The sequence below is a fragment of the Miniopterus schreibersii genome (genome assembly GCF_964146895.1).
Source record: "Miniopterus schreibersii genome assembly, chromosome: 5".
Classification (NCBI taxonomy): domain Eukaryota; kingdom Metazoa; phylum Chordata; class Mammalia; order Chiroptera; family Miniopteridae; genus Miniopterus; species Miniopterus schreibersii.
In genome coordinates this window covers 1,184,190-1,203,125 of record NC_138106.1, presented here as the reverse complement: position 1 = coordinate 1,203,125, position 18,936 = coordinate 1,184,190, and the positions used below count along the sequence as shown (strand labels likewise).

At 54.1% G+C, this 18,936-nt stretch overlaps 1 protein-coding gene across 3 annotated transcripts in view; it reads right to left on the bottom strand.

Annotated features, from left to right (window-relative positions):
* Positions 1-18,936, bottom strand: part of HUNK (hormonally up-regulated Neu-associated kinase) — a 67,961-nt gene that overhangs the window by 28,452 nt on the left and 20,573 nt on the right. For all 3 annotated transcript variants that reach the window (XM_081139427.1, XM_081139425.1, XM_081139426.1), the window contains exon 2: positions 9,571-9,863. In XM_081139427.1, coding sequence (XP_080995553.1) covers positions 9,571-9,863 — 293 coding nt within the window. The remainder of the gene's footprint in view (positions 1-9,570; positions 9,864-18,936) is intronic.

Below are 18,936 nucleotides of genomic sequence, written 5' to 3'. Positions count from 1 at the left end.
CCTCGGTTGCAGGCTCAATCCCCCGGCCCCGGTCGATGCATGAGTGGGAGGCAACCAATCGATGTGTTTCTCTCTCATCAACGTTTCTCTCCCCCCCTCCACTCTCTCTGAAAAGCAATGGAAAAAATATCCCCGGTGAGTATTAAATAAATAAGTAAATAGCGGCTGGGCGTGGCTCAGCAGCTGAGCGTCGACCTAGGATCCAGGCGATGGGGTCCGCTTCCCGATCAGGGCACATGCCCGGGTTGTGGGCTTGATCCCCAGTCGGGGCCGTGCAGGAGGCAGCCGATCAGTGACTCTCTCATCATTGATGTTTCTGTCTCTCTCCCTCTCCTTTCCTCTCTCTGAAATCAATAAAGATATATTTAAAAAAAAACCAAAAACCAAAAAATAAATAAATAAGTAAATAAAAACAGGCTTTGGCCCAGGTATGTACCCAAATGAGTTGAAAAGCTGTGCACACAGATGTCTCTAGCAGCTTTCTTCATAGTTACCAAAACCTGGAAGCAACCAAGATGCCCGTCAGCAGGTGATGGAAAAATAAACTGTGGTCCATCCAGACAGTGGAATATTCTTTAACGATAAGACGAAACGAGCTACTGCGTCATGAGCGGCGTGGAGGAGCCTTCTACACAGGTTTCCCCATAAAGGGGGAGGACCGAGGAGACACACTGTATGATCCCAACTGTATGACCGTCCAGAGAAGGCAAAATACGGGGTCAGTAAAAGGATCAGTGGTTGCCAGAGGTGTGGGGAGGAGGGAATGGGGGGCACATTTTCTCCTGGGACGTGGAACTATTCCTTGTGATACTGTAATGGAGGCTACACGACCCCATGATTCGTCAAAATCCACAGGACGTACGTGACAGAGAACCCTGACGTCCCACGTGCCCTAACGAGCCCGGACGTCAGCGAGGGGCCTTGGTTAACGATAACGTATCACTACTGGTTCAGCAACTGTAACGAATGTACTATCACAAGGTATTAGTAGGAGACGTGACGCAGAAGTGGGTGGGAAAGGATGGGGGAGCTCTGTATTTTTCTGTAAACCTAAAACTGTTAAAATATATATATACAGTCTGTTAATTTTTAAAAGCAGACTTTGGGCATTTTGCCCTTTCCTAAGAGAGGACTACCAGGACCTGTGTGGCTGCAATCGAGCGCCTGGCGGGGGTGCGCCGTGGAGCGTTCTTACCACCTGAAATTCGTCCCCAGGCCGCTCAGCACAGCGGGCCACTCAGAAGCCTCCGCCCAGCTACGCAACAATGACCAGAGGCCACAACTGTGACCAGAGGCCACAAAACTGGGAGATACCTTCTTGAATAAAGGATAAATTTATTCATAGGGTTTCAGTGTTAGCAGGTCTCTGTTACCCAGAAAACCTCCCTTGGTCCCACGGGTGGGTCACTGAGAGCAGCCCCCGTCCCACAGGGCAGAGCGCTGGCTCTGTGAAGCGTCCACTCGCCACATGGGAAGGAAGGCCTGACCACTGGCCAGTATGGGAGGGAAGGTCTGACCACTGGCCAGCTTGCGCCTGGGACACAGGTGATGCTGACCTCCCATTAATGCTCCCCGACCGGATCGGTCCCTTCCTGGACGGGAGAGTGAAGTCCCTACAAGGTTTTACGGTGTCAAGGGTTCCTCCCCGTGGCAGGGAACCCAGGAGTTCAGGCGAACTTGCAACTGAGCACAGAGGGGGAGGAAGAGAAAAGGCCCCTGGATGGAGGGAAATGGGGTTTTCTTGGCCAAAGGGGCTCCTAAGGGGAGTTAGGACGACTGAGGAGGCGGCTGGGGGAGGACCTACTATAAAGGTGATGGATCCAGTTATCAGGAGGGGGCAGTAGGGACCCCCTGTCCTGGGAACGGAGGAAATTCCACGAGGAGGGCGCCCAAGAGAAGAGACCGCAGGGACTGATGAGGGCACAGAGGCTCTGCCCCTACTCGGGAATTGCCCCTGGGGCCCTCGGGGGGTCCCCCAGCAGGCCTGGCACTCGGCCTGTCTTCTCCTGCACTTGGGGGCCAGATGGAGGGTGTCAGAGACTGAGAGAGGGCCCCAGGGGAGAGCCCTCATCACCAGCCCTTTGTTCTAGGGTTTTTCAAGAGAACAAGCTCAAACAGGCCCAACCCACAATTTAAGGTCCACCCACCAGCTATCAGCACACCCTCAGCCTCCCTTCTCCCCACCCAACTCTCCGGGCGAGTCTTTAAAGACTGTAATTAATCTCAGGTTTGGAGACTGGCCACAGCCGACTGCAGTCAGGAGGGCGCGGGGGGTGGGGGCCTGGAGAGCAAAGAGGCAGAGGGGGGCCGTGCTGGGGAGAGGAGTGCGAGTGTGAGTGTGTGCCGTGCACGTGTGCAATGAGTGTGAGCCCATGTGGGTCTGTGCATGGACACTGCACGTGTGAACACAGCCACGGTGTGCATGTGTGTGGGTGTGCATGTGTGTGGGGAAGGCACGGGTGTGCATGTGTGTGTACACACCGTGAGTGGGTATGTGAATACGTGTATCCGTGGACATACGTGTTGCCTGCATACCCACACGTATGTGAGAGCACACACATCCGTCCAGAACACTGGGAAGGAATAACACCGTTTCTCCCCAGGCCTCCCGGCCCAGCAGAGGTCGAAGGTCGGGCTGTAACACACCCCAGGCCCAGGCTGAGGGGATGGAACTCAGGAGGCAGCCCGGGGTCAACCCCACAGGAAAGTGAGGAACCGGATGACATAAAACAGAGGCTGCCAGGGCTCTGGGGGGGTCACGAGGCCGGAGTGAGACTTGGAGGAGCCGGGGAGACCCACATGGAGAAGCTGCGCGAAACCCCAGGGCAGCAGGGGGCGCAGAGGACAGCTCTGGGCTGGGCTCTCTCCAACCCACCACTGACCGCCCTCCGCGCATCACTTAACCTCTCGGGGCTTCGGATGCTTTGAAAAAATGGCCTCAAAAGAGGGGCTGCTTGGCAGGCCACCGGCAGGAGGCAACGGGAGATGTGTGCGGAAGTGTCTGGGGCCACTCCCGGCGAGACAGCCACCAACAGACAGAGGTGACGGGCTGAGGTGAGGCCAGTAAAGCCAAAGGCTCTAGCACAGGTTGGGAGATTCCAGAAAGACTTCAACGGGTGATTAACTGGGTGACAAGCAAACAGTATTGGGGGGAGTTAGCTCTCAAGTGAAAGTCCAGACAGGAGGGGGCTGGACCACACTCTGCGGGTCGGGTCTGCAGGAGCAGGACTTGCCCGGGGAGGTGACCACAAGACCAATTTCAGCAACACGCAGAGAAGAGACCATCCGAGAAAATCCCAACTCCCCGAGGCAAGGAGCATGGTTTAGTGAACGAGAGTTTTGGGGGGTTAGGTTTTATCTTCAAAAGCACTGTACTAAAACCAAATGATTTCTTAATCTTCCATTTATTTACAACATGGGCAATTTGGTGAAACACAAGAATAACTTGTTAAGCAGGTCCCTGATTTTACTTACTCAAAATGAAACCTCTACCGAGTTCCTATGACGTTTATAAAACCAAAGAGCTATTCATTCACTAAAAAGATGCCACTTAAAAATCATGACCTGAAAAATAGACACATTGGTACTAAGTTAGAGAAGAAACTTCCTTGAAATTCCAGAGAAAATCCAGAATATTCAGAAAGTACATGGAACTGGATTCCAGAAAGCTTCCGTTCCAGGGCCGACCCGACACCAGCCAGTTCGCTCAGTTTCCCTTCATTCATCAAACAAGCCTGGCTGTGCGCCCGCAGGGCTGGCGGGACTCGGCTGAGGCCTGTGCAGAACACAGATGCCAAGCAAGCAAGTTATCGTGTGAAAACTGAACTGCCCTTTGACCCAGTGATCCCACTGCCGGGAATATATCCCGAGAAACCCGAAACACCCATCAGGAAGATTATACGCACCCCTATGGTCACAGCAGCACAATGTACAGTAGCTAAGACCTGGAGGCAGCCCAAGTGCCCATCAGGAGACGAGTGGATAGAAAAGCCGTGGGACATTCACACCATGGAATACTGCGCAGCTATGAGAAAGAAGGGTCTCGCCCCAGCCGGGCGTGGCTCAGCGGTTGAGCATCGACCTAGGATCCAGGAGATCGAGGTTCGATTCCTGGTCAGGGCACATGCCCGGGTTGCGGGCTCGATCCCCAGTCGGGGGTGTGCAGGAGGCAGCCGATCAATGACTCTCATCATTGAAGTTTCTCTCTCTCTCCCTCTCCTTTCCTCTCTCTAAAATCAATAAAAAAATATTTTAAAAAAAGAAAGATCTCTTACCCTATGAGACAGCATGGAGGGACCTGGAAAATATTATGCTGAGTGAAATAAGCCAGTCAGAGAAAGACAAACATCACATGATCTCAATTATATGTGGAATCTAATAAATAAAATAAACTGACAAACAAAATAGATCCAGAGACATGGAGGCATGGAACAGACTGAGGGATCTCAGAGGGAAGAGGGATGGGGTGGGAAGAGATTAACCAAAGAACTTATATATCTATATGCATAGCCCATGGACACAGACAATAGGGTAGTGAAGGCGTCGGGGGGTGGGGGACCTGGTGGAGGGAGGAAAAGGGGGAAAGGGGGGACATCTGTAATAACTTTCAACAACAACTTTTTTTAAAAAGAAGTGTTTGGAAAGCAAAGTAGAAGGTGCTGTGAGAATTTATGATGGGGAGGTCAGGAGGGCTAGCCTGGAGGGCCTCCTGGAGGAGGTGAGCTTGGAGCTGGGACCTGCCAGACAAAGATGGCAAAAGGCCATAGGAACAGAAAACAGTGGTGGGGCCTTGAGCACAAAGAACTCGGCCTCCCATGAATAAGACGAAGGAGGCAGACGCGTAGTAACGACAGCTGACGTGCTCAGCACAGCAGTTTCTCAAACACCATCGTTTGGTTCAATGCGATCTCTTTATAACGTTGCCGAGATGCTGTAGAAACCGAACTTTTGTTGACCAGTTAGCCTCGGGCGAGACTGGCTTTGTCGCACATCATCTCGCAGAGCCGACCGTCGACGCTAAGTGAGGACTTACTGTTGGTGCCGAGGGTCTGGGTGTGAAGCAGTTGGCACGAATCGGCCCCTTTAATCCTCTCAACAACCACGTGAGGCCGATAATCCCTGATTCGTATTGTGCGGACCGGCGAAGAGGCACAGCGGCCTGGGAGCCCGGCCCGGGGCCGCTTTAGAGTGGAGGCAACGCGAGGGTGCGGACGGCCCGGCCTCGGGACCAACGCCGCTCGACCCACAGGGCTGTGAGCGAGAGCTTGGTGGGCTCTCACATTTCCATCACTTTTTAAAAACCCAGTCAAACACAAAACCTTTGGTCTCTACAACCGGCACCGCCAGGGGGGTGCACGCTCTCTGCAGACGGCCCGGGACTTCCAACTCCCCTTCCAACTGCCTGCCCCACCCTCCCCTCGCCAGGAAAACCTGAAGTTAAAAGAACTTCTCGATATCAGACCCGACAGGTTGCGCCTGCTTCTTGTCACGACGGCCCCCTCTCCCCGCGTTCCCCCCGGCGTCCAGGCCCGCTCCCAGCCTGGCGAAGGAGCGAGGTCCCGCCGGCGGCAGAGCCGGCACAGCCTCCGGCCCGTGACCACCGGCCTCTCCCCAGGCCCCCGGCTTTCTCCTCCCGCTCGGGCCGTACTGTGTTACCCTGCTGCGCTCTGTCGGTGCAGCCTGATTGGACTTTGTTGGCCTGAATGAACAGATGCATCTCAAATTAGCAGCATCAGCAGAACGGGCGTCCCGATGATGGATGTTAGAGTCACGCTCTGTATACAGCAGGCAAATCACGGACGCCTGCATCCTGCTGGCTGAGCACATTTGAGGAAGATGGGGAAAAAAAAGAGAAACTCCTTAGATTTTAAAGCCGGGGTACCTCGGGCAATCCTGACGTGGAGAAGTTAGGGCCACGCAGTTCCGCCGCCAAAGTTAACACCAGCCCCGTGGCAGCAAAGGACGCAAAGGCTATGGCTGGGCCCGCGCAGGAGGAGGCTCCCTGCCAGTGAAGGAAATCCGCTCCCCACGGGGGAGTTTCCTTTTTTATATAATATTTACGTGATTTTTAAAGAGCGGCCTTTCCGTGATCGCGACCCAGTTCTGGGTAGATAATGAAGGACATAGATTTATATCCCAGGCCAGAGGCTGTCCTGAGCGTTACGTCGATGACAGCATCCGCCCTGTGGAGGGCTGTGCCTTTTATTTTTTTATAGATTTTTTTTATCGATTTCAGAGAGAGGGAGGGAGAGGGAGAGAGAGAGAGAAACATCAATGCTGAGAGTCCTTGATCGACCGCCTCCTGCACGCCCCCGGCTGGGGATCGAGCCGGCAACCAGGGCCTGTGCCCTGACCCAGAATCGAACCGTGACCTGGTTCATGGGTCAAAGCTCAACCACTGAGCCTCCCCAGCTGGGCGAGGGCTGTGCCTTTAATGCATCTTCTACCACAGGGTCCTGAAGCCCCTTAAATCATAGAATGTCGCCACCAAAATCCCTCCCAAACCCTTTCGGAGGGTCCCATCCGTCTGCTCAGAAATCTCCCCAGGAGCTGCCCTGGACGGTTTGGCTCAGTGGTTAGAGCATCGGCCCTGAAGGGTCCTGCGTTCGATTCTGGCCAAGGGCACGTGCCCCAGTTTCAGGCTCGACCTTGGCCTGGGCAGGTGCAGGAGGCAACCAATCGATGCGTCTTTCTCACATCGATGCTCCTCTCTCTCTCTCCCCCTCTCTCTCTACCCCCCGCTTCCACTCTCTCTGAAAAGCAATGGGAAAAATATCCCCGGGTCAGAATTAAAAAAAAAAATTTTTAAAAGAAAGGAGGGGAGGGAGGGAGGGAGAAAATCTTCCCAGGAGTGACTCCAGGACACCCCTGATCCATCTGAAAAATCTTAACCTCTAAATAATGTATGAAATGCACTCTACCTTTGCAGCAAAAAGTGAAAATTCTCCCCCGTGGACAAAGGGCCACGGTAAACAGGACAGCAGGGGTGAGCCAGCTTACGTGGGCTAGAAATTAGTGTTGAGGAACCTCTGCAAGTCGAGACACCCCATTAAACAAACACACATTTCCGTGCGACGTCTCGGCCGCCTGCCTCCAGTGCACCGACGCTCGCTGGCACGATTTCTAGAGAGAAATGAAGGACTCCTCTTACGTGACTTCTGTATTTCCCATCCTGCCCGCCGTTCGGAGAGAGAGCCTCTGCCATTATTGGCTCATGAACATATTTCCAAGGGGACAGGGAGCGGCCGAACGCAGGGGAGCAGAGCATGAGGTAATCAAACACGATTAAACTCATTCCTCTGACATTCGGAGAGTCACTGGCGGACGGGGTTGGATTTGTTAAGCTTGCTTTCAGAGGGTCATGGGGCATTTCCTCCGAGAGAGACCCCTGACAGCTGTCACCAGCGTCTCCCCGAGGCTGGGAGCCCGTGGGATTTTCACAGCACGAGCCCCCGTGATGATACCGAGTCCCACGGGACGCGCTGCCCGGCTCTGTCCTCGCTGTGACCGGTGGACGGGTAACCCAGCCGACTCACCCGGGCTTCTGCCCGTCACCCTAATAAACAGAGAGCACCGGGCGCACCTGGGGCCATCGTTTTCCTGACCACGGCAGAGCTAGGACACGGCAGGCCACACAGGGTGTTGTTGGAAAGAGCCAAAAAGAGTGTTATTCATTCGAAATTTCTGAATGTTCCCCTCCTGCTGATCTCAACTCAAGAGAGTCCAAATGAAGTGTGATTTCGTGACCACGCCTGGGACTGAGAACAGGTACGTGCAGACATCCTCCCACGGGGTAAGGACGTGACCCGCCTGGATGCTGCCTGGTCGAGACCAGCTCAGGGGGCCGCCCTGCAGCGTCCCTAGGACTAGGCATGACAGGGAGGCACAGAAGCGCCAACTCCATTCGAAAGGAAATGGCCCTCTACCCTTTGAAAGCCTACAAGTTCGATTACTTAAAAGACCCAGAGCCAAGAATCTAGGAAAACACAGAGCTACTTTCTGTACCAGGAGAAAAGCATAATCTAAGAGAGCATCAGGGACTGCGAATGGCTTTCAAACACATAAAAGCACCATCAGAGGTTGAATTTTTAAAACTATGTTTCCTAAAAAAGTTAAACAGAGTTGCCAGATGATTCAGCAATTCCCAAGAGCAGTGAAAACCTACATTCGCACAGTAACTAGTACACGACACTTTGTAGCAACATATTCACAACAGCCGAAAGGTGGAAACAACCCACGTGTCCAATGAACTGATGGCGGGTAACAGACTGTGGCACGTCCATAGGATGGAATATTACTCAGCCATGAACAGGAGTAAAGCCCTGATACACCCTGCAGCATGGATGAACCTTGAAGACGTTATACCGAGTGAAAACAGCTGGTCATAAAAAGAGCACAAGCTGTTTGTTTCCATTTATAGGAACCGGCAAATCCACACAGAGAGTAGGCTAGCGGTTGCCTGGGACTGGTGGGAGGCGGGAGTGGCTGCTGAGGGGTGGTGAAACTATTCTGAAATTAGATTAGCAGTGAGAGTTATACCACTCAGAATAGACTAAAAACCACTTTAAATGACGAACTTTATCGTATGTGAATTGTATCTCAGTAAAAAAATTTAAACACCTATGTGTGTAGATGCACACTCAACCTATTTTAGGCCTCGATCTTGCTTTTTAAAACGAGAACCCATTCAACGTGAGCCCTAATTTTCTCCACAACCCCGTGTAATCACTGACTGTGATCCCATGAGGGGAGAAGTAGCACCGACTGGTGAAGTGAACACCTCCCTGGGAGGAGAAGAGGGCACCTTTGTCCTTAAATTTAATTTTAGCATGGCACTAAAAGTAGGCACCCGCCACCAGCTGCAACATTTCTGAGATGCTGTTTCCAGTCCCTTTCCTTGTGGAACTAATCCTCCCCCCTCCCCAGCAGGAAACAGCTGTTTTTTGAAAAATGTCTGATTTTCAGAGTTATTTGCAAGGTTGATTTGGCTATTGGGGAGCACCCCTCACTTTCAAGGGCTAGTTCACAATTCAAATGGTGATTCAATTTAACGGAAGAAAACAGCTACTGAGCAGCTACCACATATAAAGCAAATATAATGACGGCACCATGCCCAGCATTAGCTGAAAACAGCCTGGGGCCGTCTTAACAGGGATGCTTCCTCCAGGCCCCCAGCAGCTGGTCTCATTTTGCAAAAAGCAACAGAATAGCTCCCAACACTTCCACTCCCTTACTCGAGTGCAAAACACTGTTCTAAGCTTTTCCCGTATATTAACTCCTTACATTCTATAGAGTAACCGTTACACCAACCGGGAGATAAGCGTCATCATTACTCCCATTTTACAGAAGAGACCCAGGTTCAGAGGGGTTAAGTAACTGAACCCAGGGTCACCCGACTACTCAAGGGCAGAGCCAGGATGCAAACCCAGCCACCCTGCCTTCTGACATCGCCCCTGAAACCTGGGCCAGCATTAACCCAACTCACAAAACAATCCCCTGGAACACAAACGGAGACGAATCACAAGGCACGTTGCCGCGGTCCCGCCTTGCCAGGGCCCACGACCGCCTCACCTGTGGACCACCCCGGCCCGGTGCAGGTGCTCCACCGCGGAGATGAGCTGCCGGATGTATCTGCGGGCTTCAGACTCCTCCAGCCGCTTCTTCTCGTAGATCTTGTGCATCAGGTTGCCCCCAGGGCACAGCTCCATGACCAGGTAGTAGCTGTTTTCCGTCTCCAAGATATCGAGCAGCTGGGTGATGTTGGGGTGGCGGATCATCTGCTGGATCTGCCCCTCGCGCCGAAGATTTTTGGTGACATAGGTGTCCTTTTTGGCTCTCTTCTTGTCGATGACTTTTATGGCCACCTGAGGAGACACCGAGAACACGGCTGCTGTCAGACGCTTGCAGGCAGAGGTTATTCCCGACTGTCCAGGAGAACCTAGGAAAACAGCTGCTGGATCTAAGAGCATCAGGGGAAGAGAAGAAAAACGTAGCAGCAACTATCCAAGATTCTGGAATTAAGCAAGAGACTGACGTTCCTAAGCAAACTTGAAGGGCGGTCCAGGAGGCTCCGTGGCCGGTGAGTGTCCAACTTGGATCTCCACAGGGTGAACTGCCAGGTTTTCCCAGCGAAAGGCCTCTTCCCACCCCTCAGGCCCAGCCATTCTCCCTCCAGGGTGGGTCCCCTCCCTCCGCTCCTGGAACTGCCAACACTGCCCCATCTTCAGTTCTAGGCCGTGGGCAGGGAGCTGGGGGATGCAGCGCCCACGGACTGGGCATGGCCGCCCGCCCTCCCCCTCTCTGCCCTGCACCAGCCCTCGGGCCAGGCTGCCCCGGCTCCAGTGCTCTCTCCCTGGGAGAATTACACCGAAGTTAACTCTCAGCCCTATGTCAGGACCCGACCTACAGCTGCTCCAAGGCCTCATTCCAACTACCCACAGGACGCTCCTCCTGGGCCATTCCCCCCCCCCCCCCCCCCCCCCCCCCCCCCGTCGACGCGCCACACGTGTGGGTCCTCAGCCTCGTACAAAGGAAGGGATGGGGGAGGGGTGAATGGATGGATGGAAGACTGTCTGTTCCACCCAAATGTGCACCCCTTCCCAGCTCGCCCCGTTCCTTTGGTGGCAGTCACCTGTCGACTCCCTGAGCCCTGAAGCACACCCGTTTCTTTCTTACATCTTCACTCCTCTCCAATGTGACGTCAGGATACCCTGTGGATCCCTCCTGCTAACTGCCTCACTCACCTGTCCTCCTTTGTTCATGACGCCACCAGTCTGGGTCACCTAGGACCTTGCCTCCCGGTGCCCAGACACACTGCGTCCACGTGACATGTAGCAACCAGGGGACACTCTTACACACGGCTATCAAGCCACCTGGGGCAGGATAAAAACCGTGGCTCCCCATGTCTGCTTATTTCCTTTCTTTGTAAGTATATATTTTGTGACTGTTCATAATGCACCCAACGTATTCATACAGAAGTGTGACACGGGTCAATAATAAATGACTAATTAGCGGTACATACATACATGCATACATACATGTTTGCAGTGACGGTCTCACATGCCATTTTACTGACCCAGAAAAGACTGACCTGGGACCAGACCAGCTGGGGGCTGCTGTCCACTCACAGGGGTCAGTCACACTTGGGCCGTAGTTTGGCCGCAACTCATTCAGTAAATGCTACACTAACAGCTTTAAAAACTGTACTTGTTCCTGATCATACACACACACTCACGCCCATTCACACATGAACACACACATGCACACTCACACCTCACTGACACACATACCCCACTCACATTCACACACACTCACACACATTCAACACACAAACACAAACAACACACTTACACACACACACCCCTCACTGACACAATCACACACCCAACTCACACCCCCATTCACATCCACTCACACCGCCCCCCACTGACACACACATGCAATCACACACCAAACTCACACCCCATACCCACTCACAGACACACCAACACACTCTCACCCATTCACACTTACACACACACGCGTGTGCACTCACGCACATATTCACCCATCGCCCTGCAGGGTGGGAGGAAGAGGGATGCTAGGAAGCACAGTTAGATCCTGTCTTTGCTTGAGTCTGTGGTGCAGTTTTTAAAATTACCCCCTTTGGCAATGAAATTCTTAAAAGGACAACTACGAATAAACAATAGTCCGAACGCCCAGCGGCAACGTGATCTGCCTTTTCACACAGAGCACAGGATTATTGTGAGGATAATTCACTTAGCTCTTTAATTGCCTGCGGTGGGTGATATAATGGCCACCCAATGACATTAAGTCCCCGTCCTTGGAGCGTGGGAATGGGATCTTATTTGGAAAAAGTGCCAGGTCCTGAGATGAGATCAACCTGCATGACCCGGTGGGCCTTCCTTCAATGCCACCACAGGTGTCCTTATAGAGCTGAGGCAGAGGGAGGTTTCACACAAATACCCCGAGGGGAAGCCCTGTGAGGAAGGAGACGGAGACGGCGGTGATGGCCCATAAGCCAAGGACCCCCACAGCCACCGGAGCTGGAGTGGCCAAGGACTGATGTCCCCTAGAGCCATTGGAAGGAGCACGGCCATATCGTCACCTTCATTTGGGTCCAATGAAATTGATCTTGGACTTCTGGCCTCCAGAACTTGGGAGAGAATATTCCTGTTGTTTTAAGCCACCCAGTCTGCAGTCATTTGTTACGGTGGCCACAGGAAGCTAACGCTCCGGGTGTGTGACCCCCCCATCACCTGGCATCTCGGTTCCCAAGTTGGCAGGTTCTGAGAGTCCCTCCAAGAAAACCCTGAACCCTTAAGCGGCCCCCTGGAGAAGCCCCAACCCCACTTTCAATGGCAGCTCCCCACCAGGCTGTCTCCATTTACCCCCTAAACTCACAGGCTCTGCACAGATAATACTGAAAAGGGGACCAGTTCCTCGACCTCATCTGTGAGAGTGGAAATGGGGAACACTGAGGAAAAGGCAACCAATGATCAGCAAAGGGAGGCGTCTAACGAATTGGGCGGTAATTGGAGATTTGCAGGCATGGACTCTGGTATGACAGAGTCTCCCTGAAAAGATAAACGGCTTTAATCGGGAGAGTTTCTTTTTTCTTTTTAAAATTTTTTTAAAATTGATTTTTAGAAAGAGAGGAAGAGAGAGAGAGAGAGAGAGACCTCGATGGGGGAGAGAGAAACATGGATCGGCTGCCACCTGCACGCCCCCCCAGTGGGACTGAGCCCGCAGCCTGGGCACGTGCCTTGACCAGGAACCTTCTGGTACTTGGGGTGATGCTCGAGCCCTGGGCCGCACTGGCGAGGGCTTAGTCTGGAGGGTGTCAGGAGTAATATCAAATCTGCACGTGCTCACCCAGGGCCCCGTGCAAAGGCCGGACCAGAAGGGCCCACCTGTCCCGAGGCGCTGAGAGGAGGGCGTGCCAGGGCCTGGCTAAGCCTGAACTCGTCCGGAGCGCGAGGGAAAACGGCTGTGCTGTGGAAGGTCGATGAAAGGCTCCCGCTCTCCGCCGCACCCCAGCTGCTAAGCCTCCTGAAACCTTACAAAGGAACCCGTCTTCCAAGACTGCCCCCAAATCTCCCAGGGAAGCCGCCAGGCCTGGCAGTGCAGGGAAAGTGCAGAGGGAGGAACAGGCTCCCACAGAGCAGGGCTCAACCGCATCACTGGTCAACTTCTCATTAATTAAGAAACTGCAATTCTGAGGATATGGCAACGCCCACCCTCCTCTTCACCCCCACCCCCACTCCTGCCAAAAAAAATGCCAACCAGTGATGAATAAAATCAGCAAACCAATTTTTAAACAGCTGAGCTCATAAGAAAGAAAAGGAAATTCCCCAAGGACAAAATATGTAACGGCCCGGCCGGTGTGGCTCAGTGGACTGAGTGTCGTCCCTGCTGGTTCGCTTCCAGGTCAGAGCAGACGCCCAGGTTTTGGGCTCGATCCCCAGCCGGGGGCGTGCAGGAGGCAGCCCTGATCGATGTTGGTGTTTCTCCTCGATGTTTCTCTCCCTCTCCCTTCCTCTCTCTCTAAGATCAATAAAAACATTTTAAAAAATAACAAAACAGGAGGATCTAAGGTGACAAGGTGGCAGCTACTGGGGTGGAAGAGAGAAGGGGTGACAGCGGGGGGGGGCGAGGAAGGCAAGGAGGCGGCGGGGTCGTCCCCGCAGGGAAGGGGCAGGGAGGGGACCCAGGCTGCGGGTCCCAATTCATCAACACGGGGCCACGGGCAGAACGCAGTCTGTGCCTACTGGCCCCTGCTATGCATGAGGGAAAAATGACACCATGAAATTGTACGGACGGGGGGGCACAGGAGCACGTGGCCACAGCCGAGGGACACACCTCCGCAAGCCACCGGTGCCTCCGACACCGCAGGTGACACCTCAGTCCCACTCCCGCGGCGAAGAGCCCCTTAAACCTTTATTATCACCATCCACTGTCACTGAGCCAACCTGAGGAGGGTGAGAAAGCTCTTTAAGCCTAGTTCAGCTAAGAAAAAGCAAGCGTTTCCCTCACCTGCCGTTCACACATTAAGGGAAGCCGAGCCGCATTTCGTGGTTTCGAACTCTCTGGAGCAGAGTTGCTCTTACACCCCAAGACAGCGGCTTAGCTTCAGTCTAGTCTCTCATACTCTTTACTGACCCGGCTGAGACTGTCTCCAAGGGTCAGAGCAAACTGGATTTGAAATTCAACCATCCCTGGGCCCTGGGTGCCCCGCCCTGCCTTTAGAATTCCTCACTCCGACCCACATCGAGAGCGGTGGGTGTGTCCAGCCTCCAGAGTGGAAAGGCAGACGTGAGCCGGGTAATCCATGCGACTGAGAGGAGGGGAGAAATGCAAACCAAAGCGACAACTCCTTAATACCACAAAACATGTGCTTCACCCGCTACAAAACCTGTGCGATGTTTGCCAGAGTCTGAGCCTTTAATCACTCGATTTCACTCTGTCATGTTGTAAATGCACAGGGAACAGGAGGCCCCCATCACCTGAATTTTCTTTTTACATGGAAATGAGCCAAAAAGAGCTCTTTCTGGAACACTTAGGTTTCTTAATGAATACCGTTTGGGAAACTCAAAGGAACCTTTTCTTTGTGAGCACCTACGATACACCCGATCAAGACTCTCCTAGAAGCCGAGTGCACACCGTGGCACAGACAAGGACCTCAGGCCCATCTGGGGGATAATTCAGGTCGTCTGCAGTGGATCAAGGTCACCATCTGTCACAGGCTGAATTCTATCCCCTCGAAATTCATATGTTGAAGCCCTAACCCCCCAGTGTCACTATATTTGGAGACGGGGCCTTCAGGAGGTTAAATTATGGTTAAAGGAGGTCATGGGGTGGGGCCCTGACCCGAGAGGATTCGTCAACATAAGAAGAAGAGACCCCAGAGCTCTCTCTACACGCGCAGAGGAAAGGCCACGTGAGGTCACACAGCAAGAAGACGGCCACCTACACGCCAAGGAGAGGAGCCTCACGAGAAAGCAACCTGCTGACACCTTCATCCTGGACATCCAGCCTCCAGAACTGTGAGGAAACAGATGCCTGTTGCTTGAGGCCCTCAGTCTGTGGTCTTTTGTTAGGGCAGCCCGAGCGGAATAATCGTACAATTCTAGGGATTCCTTTATCTTACCCTGGAGAAGAGTGAAACTGTCAGTAGGAGCCAAGGGCCAGCACCCCTCAGGGAGGGCTGGGGGCAGAGTTCCCCCTGCCCCCCTGATCCCAGCCCTGCAGGCAGCTCTGCCCGCAGCACACCAGCGGGCAAGGCGGGCTCCAAGGCTGGGCCTCCACGTCAAACAAAGCCCGTCTCTGCTACTCGAGCTTGGACCTCTCGAAGCCTTAGTTTCCTCACTTTTTAAAAACTAGCACCCATTTCATAGGGATGCTGGAGAGATAAGGGAGGAAACACAGGACGGATGTTCAGCACCAACCAGGGAAGCCCTCGGGAAGGGCTCACTGTCAGGACGGGCCAGTTTTGTGCACAAGGATTGAGCAGAAACAGGAGCCAGGAAGCCCTGCCCCCAGCTCCCAGCCCCACCACTCCCTGAAGTCCTCGCCAGGGTCCCCAACGCCCTCCTGACCACCCTCCTGGCCTCACACGAGGGATGTACTGTCCATCACCTCCACTTCTGTGGTTCCTATGATCACCCGCGTGCTAGAGTCCCCACAGCCAGGCCCTGCTCGCACCTCTTTCCTAAGCGGTGATGGACACACCTGTGGACATCTCCACCTGGATGGTCCCCCAGGCCCTCAAACCCACTGCCTCCCCCTGCTCCTCTCTGGGGCTCCCCAGCTCAACCCACAGCCCCTCCCTCCACAAGTGCCCTGCCCCCCAGCTGTGTGCTCTCCTCCACCGACCGCACCCCAGTCCCACACCTAATCAGTCCCCGGGCCTGTCACTCACCCCCTAGGGCCTCCCATCCCTCCCCCACCCCCACGGCTGCTTCCAGTGCTGACCCCTGAGAGTAACTGCTCCTCTCTCGGCCCCACCCCCCCACCCCAACCCCTGCCTGAATTCCCGCCTCTCTGACCTCTCTGACCTCAGATTCCAGTCTGCTGCTCCAGTCTTGACCGGCTCAGGTCGCCCTGCATGTCCCCAGCTGTCACCCACATCACATGCTCGTCACTGGAACACCCTGCACTGAGGTTTCCGGGAAGGCACCAGTTGGCCAACTCACTTCTGGGTTCCCAGCTTGGCTCATGGAGAGCCAGTGGGGCAGGGAGGGAATGAATGAATGAATCGGTCTGACACAATCCCGGGCTCACCGCCTGAGAGTTCTACACGGTCCACGCAGACTCTCACGAGGGCACGGGACTCACGGAGAAGCTGGTTTCAGGGATGGTGAAGCACACGACCAGCGGTCACAAGGTCATCTACTGTCCAGACGGCCGGAGGGCCCAGCCTAGAGGCTGACTCCACCCCACCTCCACCTCCCAGAGACCCAGCGAGGCCTAGGACCTTGGGAAGGCCCTAGGGCTACAGCTGCCAGGAACTAACCTCTTCAAAACTGAAAAAATTTGGGAAATTCCCGATGCTATCTGTGAGGCTAAACCTGTTGACGGCCCTCCACCTGGGGCCCCGGCCAGGCTCCTGGGTCAGCTCGAGGGGAGTTCCTGGAAGGAACGTGAGTCAATCTTACCTCAATCTGTGATCACCACAGACAATCCAGCCCTCTGGCCAGATGGCGCCACTCTAAGGAGGGTCTGCCAGAGCCCTCTGCTCCTAAAGAAGGGCACAGGCAAAGCCCACAGGTGGCAGGGGCAGCCTGTCCAGGAACAGGCCATGGCGACAAGGCCATGCTCAGAGACGGACCTTCTGCACCGGCCGGGGTGCCCCACAGAGGCTGTGGCACAGCCATCGGCCGGTCACCATGTTTCTCAGACTCCAGCAACATCCAGGAAACTCCTGTTTCCTGCCACGAAGCCGGGACACAAGGAGAAGACCCCAGCTGCTGCTGCGTGGGCGGGCACACAGCCGGGGCCTCCTGCAAAACAGCAGGTGCAGGTCACATACCTCAGGCACCTCCGCATTTCTGCACAAGGCAAAGCCAGCAAGGTGGCTCCCATGTGGCTGCCCATCTGACCATTGCCGCCGAGTCAGCAGAAGAGAGGAGAGGAATTAAGAATTCCCTTTTTATGCCCGGCCGGTGTGGCTCAGCGGTTGAGCATCGACCCATGAACCAGGAGGCCACGGTTCGATTCCGGGTCAGGGCACAGGCCCGGGTTGCAGGCCCATCCCGAGTAGGGGGCCTGCAGGAGGCAGCCGATCCATGACGCTCATCATTGATGTTTCTCTCCCTTCCTCCCTCTGAAGAAGAAAAAAAGAATTCTCTTTTTATTCCTTGTTACCAAACAAACCATGTGTTTCTTCAAAAAGAAAGAAAAACACACAAAAACCCACAAAAAAAGCAGCATCTGAACTATGGAATGAACTGTGCCCCCCACCTACACTTCATATGTTGAAGACCTAACCTGCTTGGTGACAATTTGCTGATAGGGCCTTTAAAGAGGTAATTAGGGTTAAAGGAGAAATTAGGGGTGGGTCCCTAATCCACTAGGACTGGTGTCCTTATAACAAGAGGAAGAGACACAGATGAAAGGCCCTGTGAAGACACAGAGAGAGGCCTCAGGAGAAAACAGGCCTGCCAACGGCTTGATCTGGGACTTCCAGGCTCCAGAACCTGAGAAAACAAATTCCTGTTGTTTAAGCCTCTGTCAAAGTACCCAGCCTGGCCCGGCCGGGCGTGGCTCAGCAGCTGAGCGTCGACCTAGGATCCAGGCGATCGGGGTTCGATTCCCGGTCAGGGCACATGCCCGGGTTGCGGGCTCGATCAATGACTCTCTCATCATTGATGTTTCTATCTCTCTCTCTCCCTCTCCTTTCCTCTCTCTGAAATCAATAAAGATATGTTTTTTTTAAAAAAGTACCCAGCCTGTGCTCTTTTCTTACAGCAGCCCTAGCAAACCAATACAGGCCTTTAGGAGAGTTATTAGTAGCGACAGAACCGCTTGCTTTGTAAATCACGTCGTGACAGTAAAACCTGGCTGCAATGGATTGAGCTGGGGTAAGCCGGGGTGGGCGCCCCAAAAGCCACGAGGAAAATGACCAGGAGCCCAGGGCGCTGAGGTCCCAGGGCTGAGCACGGTGATCAGCGGGACCCAGCAGGAAGGCCTGGAAATAAATTGGCTTCACACCTTCTTCCGAGAAGCGCTACGTGTAGGCGCAAAAATGCACTGGACTGGAACGTGCTTCCGTGGGGAAGACACTTATTGAACAGCGAGCAGAAAACACCCTTTGCTGGCTCCGTCATTAATTTCAGGGCAGCTCCAGTTTGCAGAGAGGACGGGAGGTGCAAAGGCGCAGGGCTGTCTCTCACGCCGGCTACCTGCTATTTCCTAGGACAGGGACATGGGCCAACGGGACTCCCTGCCGGCCACCCTCCCTCCGTTGCAGGCGGAAATCTGTCTTTTCATAAATGAGAGGGAAACGTTTCCTCCCCCAGTTTAAACAACAGAGCTCATTAGGACCGATTCCGGCAACTCTAATAGAAGCCAGTGCTGAGTAAGATAAAGTCCGAGGCAGGGCTGGGAGAGCCTCCCACGCCTACCCCAGGGGGCTCTGAAGCCGCTGTCACCCGGACTGTTTACACCCCGACTCCAGCTCTGATTCCCAAAGCATGTCACACCCTGACACCCTGGGGACAGCCTGCCGGAGGAACCCAGAAACTGGCTCCTGCAATGGAGGAAAAATGCAAATCGGGGAGCTCTGAGACAGCAGAGGGCGGGCTTCGCGCAGGGAATTCTTATCAGACCCCGCTACTTAGCCAAGCTGGTGGTCATCACCCCACCAACCTGGTCATCACCGTTCCGGGCTCGATCCCCAGCAGAGGGCCTGCAGGAGGCAGCCGATCAATGACTCTC